Raw genomic sequence first — 12,418 nt, 5'->3', positions numbered from 1 at the left:
TACATTTAGTCTTGTAGACATGATGAAGTTCAAAATGAGCATCAGAAGGAGGAAGATAGATTTAAGTTACGTCTTGGCTCACACATGGCATGATTTAAACACCACACAGTCTCTGAGGAATGTTTCCAATACCTTGTTGAATCACCAAGAATGAAGGCGGTTCTGAAGGAGAAAGGCGATCCAGCCCTGTACTTTTAAGAAGAACCTGATGAAGTGACCAGTGGACTGAAATGATATGTGAAAGCGTCCTAACATAGCATTTGGTGTGTGTCTTCCTCCCTCTGCAGGTGAACTCGGTGAACTGCAACACCAGCTGGAAGATCAACCTGTTCATGATGTTCAGTGACCACAGAGAGGAAGTCCTGAAAGGAGTGAGCATCCACCAGCAGCAGCACAGCAGCAGCACAGTCAAAGAACACACAATTTAATTATCGAATTACTCTGTTTTTCTGATTTAGTCTCATTTTAAATTCCTCAACCACAGACTGTGAAATATATTCAGTTTTTCCCTTCATTCCAGTATAAGCAGAATATTAGGTACCAAACTACAGCAGCAGAGTCACAACAACAGAAGCTAAAAATGCGATTTGGTGATCTTTCCTAAAACTGATTATCTCTGAGGTTGGTTGTAAACAAACATCTTCACATCTGCCCAGATGTTATTGGACAAAATTTTAATTACAATTGCAGAACTTTCCTAAAAACCATAAAGTTTTAGTTTGTCTTCAGGGTTAATTTAGGGATTAGATTATTAACAGGCGCATTAACCGGCTGCTGCTATTTTTTCCAGAAATATTGGTCACTTAAATCTGGAGTCATGAGGAGACAGAAAGATAACAAGAGTGACAAATTATTTCTTCTGTCACATCATTTTGGTTTAGAAACTACAGTACCCATAATGCCCCTCTGCTGTTGCTACGGAGAAGAAACATTGATAAAAACATGTTACATATGGTCGATAAAATCATCTTGGGCTGGTTGTTCAACCCAATCCAATCAGATTTCGGTTATTGGATAGGATCAAATCTTGAAAATGGGTTGTTCAAAAGGGAAATCCGGAATCGGCTACCTATTAAGCCTTTTAGCAAAGTACAGCAGCAATAAAACATAACATTAACCCATCCCCATGAAATAAATGCCGAAGCAAATGTCAACTCGAAATCAATTAAAGCCGCAAGCGGCATTCATAGGGTCCCAGCCTCATGGCCCCTGCCACCCATCTCATACACCTTTTGCTAGCATGTTAGCTAACCTGCATGCTAATATGCTAGTTAACATGCTATGTTGACATGGCAACAGGTGCTGTAATGTGTTAAGGACCTAACAAGTATGAATACTCTCAACTTTGGCGCAGATCCCATGTATTTCTATGCAGATATTAGCGAACCGTGTTTCATGGCGGGAATGCTTTTTTCCGCCAGTTGCCACGGCAACACACTTTGTCCTGTTAGAAAGATTTCATTAGTGTTTGGTCCCCAACTTGTCAGTAAGCTTCCAACCGAGTTTGGAGTCACTCACACGAATCCCCTCAGACTAGTTTGTTCAAATACGATGCGTACAAAGTGACAAAAATGGGGGAAAAAATTGGGCGTAAACTCCAAGATGGCGGCACCCTTCGTATGGCTCGGACCCTAAATCTATAAATTTCCTGTCATTCATCACTGCATATTCAGGAAAGAACCTGTCTCAAATAATGTCTAACATTTGCGTTCCTCACTACACATCCAGTCAGTCCCTCATTCGGAAAGCTCTGAACCTCTTGGTCCGGTTCCTCAACACAGGGCTCAGGTGCATAACTACCTCATCACAGAGAGGGAAATTGCGCATTTTTTATTAAAGATGTTCCCAAAATATCCACAATGTAGTTGTTAACAAATTAGTTTTATATTTGTTGTGGCTTCGATGAGAAGTCACAAAATTATACATACAAGTGGATGTTCATCATTTGCTGTGTGTTGTCGCACAGTGGAAAGTACTGAAAGTAACCCCATACCATCTCTTCTACCTGTTGTTCTTCACATGGCTGGAAGCCAACATTGTTTTAAATAGAATAGAATAGAATAGAATAGAAATACTTTATTAATCCCTTCAGAGAGCCCTCAGGGAAATTTGGGTACCAGTAGCAATACAACACCAACAGTAAAGCAGGACAAGCACAAGACACAATATATACAAGTACAAAGCAAAATAGAGGCAAATAGAATGCAATAAATATAACAATAATAACAATAAGATAAGTTAAATAAAACAATATAAACAAGCATTGCACACAGTAGAGGTGGTACAGATTCCCAGTTCACTATTGCACGTATAAGTTATTGCAACTGTTTGTAAGGGTTATTGTGCATGTGTTCTATCAGGCGGACTGCACACCTCCCTCTCCCCCCTCCTTCTCCCCCTCCTGCCTAATGCAGAGTTGTACAGTTTGATGGCTCGGGGGACAAAGGAGTCTCTGAGCCGGTTGGTCCGACTCTTGGGGAGGAGCAGCCTGTTACTGGTCAGGCTTCTCTGTGCACTGATGACAGTGTGCAGAGGGTGACTGGCATCATTCACAATAGCCAGTAGTTTTTTTAGTGTTCTCCTCTGCCACTGTCACCAGGGAGTCCAGCTTCATGCCAACCACAGAGCCTGCCCGCCTGATGAGTTTTTCCAGCCTGTTAGCACACCTTTTTGTCATGTTACCCCCCCAGCAGACAACAGCATAAAAAAGCGTACTAGCTACCACAGACTGATAGAACATCCACAGGAGTTTCCTGCAGACGTTAAAAGATCTCAGTCTTCGCAGGAAGTACAGACGGCTTTGGCCCTTCTTGTACAGGTGATCTGTACAGCATGTCCAGTCCAGCTTGTTATCCAGCCACAACCCGAGGTACCTGTAGTTGTCTACAATCTCCACCTTATTGTCCCTGATGGTCACTGGACGTGGTTGTGGGCTGGACTTCCTGAAGTCAATAACCAGCTCCTTAGTCTTTGAGGTGTTAAGCTGGAGATGGTTCATCTGACTCCAGGTGACAAAGTCACTGACCAGATTCCTGTACTCGTCCTCTCCATCATCCCTGATACACCCCACGATGGCTGTGTCATCTGCAAACTTCTGGATGTGACACAGCTCTGAGTTGTAACAGAAGTCTGAGGTGTAGAGTGTGAAGAGGAGGGGGGCCAGCACCGTCCCCTGGGGTGCTCCTGTGCTGCTAATGACAGTGTCAGATGTGATGTCCTTTAGCCTGACGTACTGCGGTCTCTCTGTGAGGTAGTTACCAATCCAGGACACCAAGCAGGGGTCCACCTGCATCTCCCTCAGTTTGTCCAGAAGCATCAGGGGCTGGATTGTGTTGAAGGCACTTGAAAAATCCAAGAAGAGGATCCTCACTGTGCCCACTCCCCTTATCCAGATGAACTTGGACAAGGTGTAGGAGGTAGAGAATAACATTCTCCACACCCACACCTGCGTGATAGGCAAACTGTAGGGGGTCCTGGGCCTGTTGCACTTGGGGCTTGAGGAGATTGAGGATGAGCCGCTCCATCGTCTTCATCAGCTGGGATGTAAGTGCCACCGGTCTGTAATCGTTCAGCTCACCAGGATGTTTTTTCTTTGGAACTGGAACAATACAGGATGTTTTCCACAGGGTAGGCACTTTCCCTAGCTGTAGACTGTGGTTGAAGACATGCTGGAGTGGTTCCCCCAGTTCATCAGCACAGGTCCTAAGCAGACGAGGAGGCACTCCGTCAGGGCCAGCTGCTTTCCATGGGTGGAGCTTCCTCAGTTCTCCCCTCACCTGTTCAGCTGTTATGTGTGGAGGGTGTTGAGATGGGGGGAGATGAAAATGCTGGAAATCCGGATTTGGTGATCTTGAAAAACGGGATTCTGGATCAGGGTGATCCAGTCCAATGTTGCTTTGAAGAACCGGGGTAAAAGTAAGCTGGATTACGTGATCCATCATCCTGAAAAATGGGATTCCCAAATCTGGATAGCTTTTATCCGGATTAAATTTTTTGCACAACCCTAACCCTTAAGCTCATCAGAACATAGTTTAAAGCTCTGTAATTGGCTGCTGGATATGAAATGCATTCTGGGAGATGTAGTTCTGATTTCTGACTGTTTTTGTGTTGAATGCAGAGGAAGCTTTGTAACAGTGATGTAATTCTGTCTGGTGTGTGTGTGTGTGTTTGTGTGTGTGTGTGTGTCAGGGTGACGTTGTGCGTTTGTTCCACGCCGAGCAGGAAAAGTTTCTGACCTGCGACGAATATAAAAGCAAACTACATGTTTTCCTGCGAACAACTTTGAGGCAGTCGGCCACATCTGCAACCAGCTCCAATGCATTGTGGGAGGTCGAGGTACACACACACACACACATTCATATTAAGATAATTGTGATTGAAATGTTTAACATTTGGAAATGAAATGTGTTTTTTGTAGTGCTGGGCAATTATTCCAATTTTTAAATAATTAATTAATTACAACATTTCCTGCAATTAATCACATTGTTATTTGCAAAATGTCATTTTCCTTTAAAAGAAGGTATATGTAGGAAATGCAGAAACTTGTGGTGTACGAACACTAAATCAGGGATCAGGGAATTGCATTGAACTGAAGGAGTGAGTTACCTCAGAACTCTGAGTGCTGATTGGTCCATCAGGTTGTCCATCATGACCCATGCCGTGGGGGGGCGGGACACTGGAACAGCCTCTACAGATTTAAACACCTGGCCACCGGGAACTACCTGGCTGCTGAGGTAACCATGGCAACCCTGCAGGGTGACTGAAGAAAAACTGTCTGTGGTTGTTTTGCATTTTGGTTTGAATCAGCAGTTTTCTGATTTCTGTCAGCAGAGGCGAGTTTTCCTTCTGATGACAGAAACAAACACCGTTTGAGACTCATTTACTGTATTGTTGTTTCAGGAGAATCCGGGCTATAAAGGAGACAATGCAGAGCTGTCCTCCTCGGTGAGTCGCTTCCTGATTGCTGTTGCTTCAATGTCGCAGGAAATGAGATATTTTAGAGGTCTGACAGCCTATTTCACTTCACTCGAAGATCTGAGATATGATAGTTTTCATTTAATAATACAAAAATATTTATCTGAACGTAAAAGGAGATGGACAGAGGTTGGGTTTCTTTCCATACACTCCCTATTTTACTAAAAAATGACTAATTGTAATAAACAAAACTTTTAAAAAATTCAGATTAGATGATTTTGTATTTTTGGGCCACAATATATTGATAAAATAGGTTGAAGGTTATTATTTTGCTACTACTCAACAAAGAATAATATTTTCATTTGGAACTAATGAGCTTTTGTCTGAAGTCTTATAGAAAATAGTCAGTCTCCTCCACCATATTTGAATATCAGTCATGCGTAAAGGTGGTACTTGAGATTGATATCTTCTGTAGTAGTACACCATGTTTAAAGTTGGACAGCTACCGATATCAACCATTTTAGTGTTTGTAAATATTTTGTTAAATGCTGCATAAGCTAATCAGACCACTAGTTTTCTATGGAGGGATGAATGAACGTTAGCTACCATAAGCTAATTGTACCACTACACATTTTCTTTGAAGGAGTGAGTTAGCGTTAGCTACCAGCTATTGCTAATTATGAATGATGATGGAATTTTGACTTGTCTGTCTGTTTACATCATTTCTAAAAACTACATGTTACAATTAAAACATTACTCAGTACATGAGTAGTCTTTTTATCAAATACATTTGTACTCTTCCTTCTGTTTGAGTGATGTTATTTTAAAGTATAGACTTTATGGCCCTGCGAGGGACTGGTGATCTGTCCAGGGTTTACCTGCCTCTCATCTCACCTGTTAAAATGCTGGGATCGGCTCCAGCTTACCCATGACCCATATGGACTAAGCGGTACAGATGATGAATGAATAAATTAATGAATTTTGGGTACAATATTTGGTACAGTAGGTACTACTTCTGGTGAGGTGTAGTTTTTTAGCCCCTTCACATCCCCATCCTAACCTCTGACCTTCCTGTAGATGGATGGTAGTCGTAGTAACAAGCGCTCCCATGGTGAGAGGATCAAGTACAAGCTGGTGGTGGTGCCTCATGGGAACGACATTGCCTCGCTGTTTGAGCTCGACCCGACCACTCTGCAGAAAACCGACTCCTTTGTGCCACGGTAGGAAAACAGCAGCAGAGGACGGCAGGAAGCTCGGATGTTTACATAGTTTACAGTAGGACTTTCAGGGTTCCTCTTTTATTCATGCATGTGAAAAAGTTACACCCACTTTTGGTGAGTCTCCTAAATCAGCTAGTTTTCAGTCCAGTTTTTACTTCTTGTACTCTGTAATGTCACCATGTAACACACATGCATAATGTTTTCAAAGTAGACTGGGTCTTTTTAGAGGGGGTGGGGTAAAAGTTTGTTTCATAGACCTGTAGTTCTTGTCATAGTTTTCATCATAGTTTTATCTGACAAAAGTGAGACATAAATAAAAACTAATGCATGAGCACAAAAACAATGACCAAAGGCATCAACACTTTCAGCAAAAAATGAAAAAGATATTCAGCAGAGACGAGAGCCAGTCAGACCTGGTTTAGATGTGTGGCAAAGTGGAAGGATAGTGGTTTTCCTCACAATTTTCTTTGTGTCCTTTTCTTTATTCCGGGGAGTTTTTATACCATTTGGCCAGGGACAACAGATAAAAATTAGCGTGTTGGCTAAATCTGGCATATTTAGAAGTTTGTTTTGTTTTGTTTTGTTTTGTTTTGTTTTGTTTTGTTTTGTTTTATTTTGTTTTATTTTATTTTATTTTATGCTCTTTCCCTGTTAAATAATGAAAGTAAAGTTAAAGGAACAACCTGGGAAGATGGTGCAGAGAGCTTAATTTCTTACATAACATTTGATGTATAGGAAAACAAAACATTTTGTAAACTGTGGCTCAACTTAAAATGGTGGAAACAAGTTAATGAATTTCTAGAAACATTTGCATGCTGGCCATCTTAAAATCAAAGGTTAGCATGCTAAAGCTAACGTATTGTGAGCTACAGGTGTCAGTCTACTGTAAGTTTAGTCGACTATTAAAGGACTAATATTTTATTTAGTTGACTAAAACTCACATGATTCAGATTACTCAATTATGACTAAAACTAAATGACAAATAATTGATTTTATTTCAACTTTATTTGTACAGTACCAGCTCACAGCAAAGTTGTCTGAATACAATTCTTCAGTTAAAGTCCAATTATAATCCATTTAAAAATCAAATATATAATCCACATTAGTCTAGTTTATAACTGCGTTCATATAAACCAATTCATAAAAATAAAGACCTAGCTAAGGATGCCAAACCTTCTCCTTGATTCAATCTTTTGACCTGAGCTGCATGAAAAGACAGTGGAAAAGAAAGCCTCCATCAGAACCAGAACCAGGAAGGAAAGCCTCCATCAGAACCAGAACCAGGAAGGAAAATCTCCATCAGAACCAGGAAGAAAAACCTCAATCAGAACCAGAACCAGGGAGGAAAACGTTAAGTGGATTGACTTCGGCAGAGACAAGTAACTGTATGGAACAAACTTTATTTGCAGGCTTACACAAGCGTCAACTTCCTGCTCCGCCTGCTCGTGCACTCTGGACTTCCTGTCTCACAGTGCCCCCATGTGACGAACTGCATTACAGCGTTTTATAACTGCAGTGCAACTTATATGACAGAGGAACATCTAACCCTTCTGTTTTCTAACACCACAGTTATCAGCTCAGTAGTTTGACCAGGGTTTTCCATCTACATCAGTGTGCGCTCGCATATAAGACACCACAGCAACAGCCAGGAAGAAACGGTGGCATGACATTTGTCGACTGTTAATGCGTAAATTCGTGAAATTATACAATATTAATTAATTATAGACATTATAAACAAACATCACTCTAATCACTCAATTTCACTTTATTACGGTGCAGATGTTTCAGGCAGAGCTTCTTTACTTTCCTCTTTATGTATAACCTCCACCAAGGCGTACGTACGTATGCTCGTCTGTTTGCTAGCAGCATAACTCAAACATAATGCTGACAATCATTAGTTAAATAAATAAAAAAATATTTAACTGGATTGGTGGAGGTTTGCACTTTGAGTGCTTCTAGTTTCCATCCAGCTCTTTAGAGGCTCAGCACCTGTGTGAGCACGTTTGTGTTGGAATATTAATTCCTCACCATGACGGCACGAGTAGTTGTGTGTTTAATAAATCCATGGTCCTGCAGTTCTGCCATATGTAACCATTATCATTAACCTCGTCATGTCACAAGCAACCCTGCTGGAACTAAATGGACCTGGGAACAAGTCAAGAACAAAAACATTCTTCAAAGCGCTCAGTGACGAGGCTTTCTGCCTTCATGAGAAGGAAGCATCTATCCCTACAAACTCTTTGTCTCCTAAGCACTCCTGTCACAATCTGCGCACCGTCGACGGGATCTTCTAAAAGAGAGCTGATTGGTCAGGAGGTGACGCTTTTATACTTGATCTCTTATTTAGAACATAACCTGCTCCAGAGCAGGTTAGCTTTTCAGTGTAAGTTACCATGGTGATTAACCAGCTTCGTAGTACAAAAAACCCTGAGTTAACCCTGACGTTACCTGGATAAGAGAAAATCCAGCTTCATAGGATACAGGTCTCTGCCCAAAAAAGAAGAAGAGGAACACAAATTAATAATGACAACATCTATGTGAGATATTTCTACGTGGAGAGTCAAGAGAGCAGAAAGGAGCCCAGTGCATCATGGGATGTCCCTCATCAGCCTCGGCATATAGCAGCAGGACTAAAGGAATGAATAAGGGTCGCCAAGCCAGATCTCACTATAAGATTTATCTGGAAGGGAAGTTTGAAGACAGATCTGAAAGGTAGAAAGGGGGTCTGCTTCCTGAAGCCGAACTGGGAGCTGGTTCCACAGTGAGGGATCTAATAACTAAAGATTCTGCCTCCCAGTCTTCTTTTAGTACCTCTGGGAACCAGATGCAAACCTGCAGTCTTGACAGTTTCACTGGCAAAACAAACAAACAGATAAACAGAGCAGAGAGGATCGGGTCAGTGATGGAAGGAGAACCTCGATCAGTCGGTGTGTGATGTCATCGCTGGACTTCATCATCGTCTGTTTTCAGATGATTCGTTCTGTTAAATCTGCCTCATGTCTGTCACTGACATCACTCAATCTGAATGGTTGATCAGGGAAGATGGTGAACATCATTTTTCTCTATTTCTGTCTGACAGCTGTTTGTCTTTCAGGAATTCGTATGTACGACTGAGGCATCTCTGCACCAACACGTGGATCCAGAGCACCAACGTTCCCATAGACATCGAGGAGGAGCGACCCATCAGACTCATGGTGAGTTGTCTGCAGAGGGTCACAGCTTCCATATTTTATCTTCTTAGATATTGAAGTAAGTTTTCTTGTTTAAACATGTGGCTTGCAAACTGTCTGAAATGTTCTCTAGTTATTAGAACTGATCATCTGTTTATCAGCTCATTGATCAGCTGCTCCAACCAGCTGTTTCTGTTTTTTGGCTTCTTTTTTTAAAGTAAAATATTGAACATATAAATACATAAAGGTGCTTCATCACCACCTTTGACAGGACAACAGTAAACTTGTCATAATTTTAACAAATGAAATTTATAAAAGCAATAACAGAAACCTGATAAAAGAGAAACAGAAAATTAAATAAAGATTCAAACTGAAAAAGATTAAAAAACAAGGGATGTAAATCACAAATTTGGTCAGAATTCAATATATCAGTTCAAAGCATAATGGTTCAGTGTTTGCTGATATCACAAATTCTCCCACAACATACACTGGTTTGGATTCAGGATCCAACAGTCAATCTGAGAAGAAATCACAGCTGATTTGTTTGATTACTTGTGGTAAAGTCTGAATTTAGAAAGACAAAAATGGGGGCAAGTAAATACATGAGTTAAAAATGGACAATAAATGAAAGACTGAAAGAAAAAAAATTTTAATTATTGTATATACACACATACATCTTTAAGATAGAAGAAAGAAGAAAAATTAACTGTATATTAACTATTATTAATTATATATATAAATATATATATCCATTTTCTATATATATATATAACAAAAAGAGAAATAGAAATTTCTGGGTCAGATCTGGATACCCTCCATCATGATAATTCATCACGTCTCTTCTTTCATCTCACGTTCACTGGAAGTGTTTTTCTGTTAGTCAGTTCATGACTTTCGTTTGTTTTCCACCACACCATTGCAGAACCAAAAACAGTTCACTTCCACTTTCATTCAGAACTCTGGGAAAGTGTCAGGGACCCTTCGACGGTGGATTCTTCCATCTGCCGTTTATTATTATGAACATGCTCATCATCAGAAATGGAGTAAAGTTGAAGTATGTACAATATATCAAATAAGTTGGAAGAGCTCTGTAATTACTCAAAGTTTCGTTAACTTTTTCCTTATGTGGCCCATATAAATAAATTAATATCTTCACAACAACAAGGGCTGTATGTGTGATGTTGGTCTCTACAGAAGGCTGAGACATATGAGATTATTACAGAAGTGTCTAGATTCAGACATGTTACTGTGTCAGAGAAAATTCACCTGGAACACAGTAGAAAATGTAAATGGTTATCTCCTCCGGAAAACAACTTTACTTTCAGTGAAAACCAGAAGCCAGAGGACAGCAGTCCAGTTCATGTAGGAATGAGTGAAGTCATGTCTGATGAGGGACTGCGCTACAGTAGAAGGTCAAAAGTGAACCTGAGCAGTTTTCCAGGTGGTTTAATAGAGGTGTTACGCAGGTAAATATCTCAGGAAGCCATCATCCGATGTTGATGATGGACACCTCTATCAACAGTCAGAGTCAGAGGAGGACCCAGGGATAGCCCCCACATTCACCTTAGAAACACTATGAGGATCCAGAAAGAAGTGAAGACCAACATAGTCTATGATAGGAAGAGTGAATCCTTCACTTAAAACCATGATTCATTTCAAACTAAGGCAGAGTCATAGGAGAACACATTAGCAGATTTATGTAGAGCTGGAATCAAACATTTTACCACAAGTTAGACATGATGTCTGATTCTGGCTGCTAGCTCCAGAGTTTCTGTCCCACCGTGATGAGACAGACATTTTTGTAATCAGCAGAGTCTCTGTGTCGTATGACTCCTTCTTTGTGTGGTTTGCTTGAAGTGGAGAAATTAGCAGAAGCTCTAAAGTGGACAGAGCTGTTCTCTGGTTTTTCTTACATTCTCATATAACTGATTGGGGTTTGAACTGTTTGGTTTGGATGCCGATGCTTGGTAGAGTCTTTTAGTTGAGTTTCTCCCCATCATGTTGCTATGTTATGTTACATGTTAGCACTGCTGCTTCCTAGTGTCTGCAACCAGCTTCTGTACTTTAGTATCTCATGCTGGCCCCTGTGTAGGGGAATCTCATAATGATGTTAAAGTTGCTTGGTTGTTAAAAATTAGCAAAAGTAAATAATTGAACATGTTCTTTGTTCTAACACATTTTACACATGATTGCTGAATGGAAATGATTGTGTTATCGATCTCTGAATCCAAATCCAATCGTATTATGGGAGAACACTGAATCGATATACCTGCTATCTTATGGTGATCAAACCTGTAATTTACAGCTCTAATAAATGTGGTGTATTAAGGATTGACATTCTTTCAGTCTGTTGTAAATTTTTGCCATGAAATGTGACCCAAGTCAAAAGATTCAGTTAAATTTAAAGTAAAAAAGACTGACACACTTCCTGTTTGATGTGTTGGTTGTGCTCGTCCTACAGTTGGGGACGTGTCCCACTAAAGAAGACAAGGAGGCGTTCGCCATCGTCTCAGTTCCAGTGATGGAGATCAGAGATCTGGACTTTGCAAACGATGCCAGCGCCATGCTGGGTACCGTGGTGGACCAGTTCAGCAAGGGCTTCATCAGCCAGAATGACCGCAGGTACAACTCCGTGATGCTCAGGACATGCCAAGAAGCAGTAGCCCACACCCACTGCTGTTTGTTTTCTTCAGGTTTGCCATTAAGCTGCTGGAGGATGTGGTGTTCTTTGTGGCAGACGTGACGAACAGCGGTCAGCCAGTGCTGGATGTGGCCATGACCAAAGCCAACAGAGAGAGGCAGAAACTGATGAGGGAGCAGAACATCTTGAAACAGGTCCGATCATGGCTCATATGGTGTCACACCAGAACCATCCAATCTTGTACATTAGCAGCAACATTTAAAAACCATTTTTTCATGCACAGGAATTCTGGAACAACCATGTACTGATGTAACAGAGGCACAAACTGAAGCTTGGTCTGGGACCAGAGTTCCCCTAGTGAGACAGTAAAATAGAGCCGAGTGTCATCAGCATATTAAGGATCAGATATTGAGTTTGTTTCCATGAACCGAGCTGGTGGGAGCATGTAGATGCTAAACATTAAGGGGCCCAAC

The 12,418-nt window shown here is 41.0% G+C and overlaps 1 protein-coding gene across 3 annotated transcripts in view; it reads left to right on the top strand.

Annotated features, from left to right (window-relative positions):
• The window catches only part of itpr3 (inositol 1,4,5-trisphosphate receptor, type 3), a 101,121-nt gene that overhangs the window by 42,568 nt on the left and 46,135 nt on the right, over nucleotides 1–12,418 (top strand). For all 3 annotated transcript variants that reach the window (XM_042004371.1, XM_042004369.1, XM_042004370.1), the window contains exons 7-14: nucleotides 288–371; nucleotides 4,189–4,335; nucleotides 4,638–4,733; nucleotides 4,900–4,944; nucleotides 5,992–6,134; nucleotides 9,229–9,328; nucleotides 11,766–11,926; nucleotides 11,998–12,139. In XM_042004371.1, the coding sequence (XP_041860305.1) occupies nucleotides 288–371; nucleotides 4,189–4,335; nucleotides 4,638–4,733; nucleotides 4,900–4,944; nucleotides 5,992–6,134; nucleotides 9,229–9,328; nucleotides 11,766–11,926; nucleotides 11,998–12,139 (918 nt within the window). The remainder of the gene's footprint in view (nucleotides 1–287; nucleotides 372–4,188; nucleotides 4,336–4,637; nucleotides 4,734–4,899; nucleotides 4,945–5,991; nucleotides 6,135–9,228; nucleotides 9,329–11,765; nucleotides 11,927–11,997; nucleotides 12,140–12,418) is intronic.

Source organism: Melanotaenia boesemani, chromosome 13, assembly GCF_017639745.1.
Source record: "Melanotaenia boesemani isolate fMelBoe1 chromosome 13, fMelBoe1.pri, whole genome shotgun sequence".
NCBI lineage: Eukaryota > Metazoa > Chordata > Actinopteri > Atheriniformes > Melanotaeniidae > Melanotaenia > Melanotaenia boesemani.
Note: the sequence above shows the minus strand (reverse complement) of the source record. Positions and strands in the feature narration are given on the sequence as shown.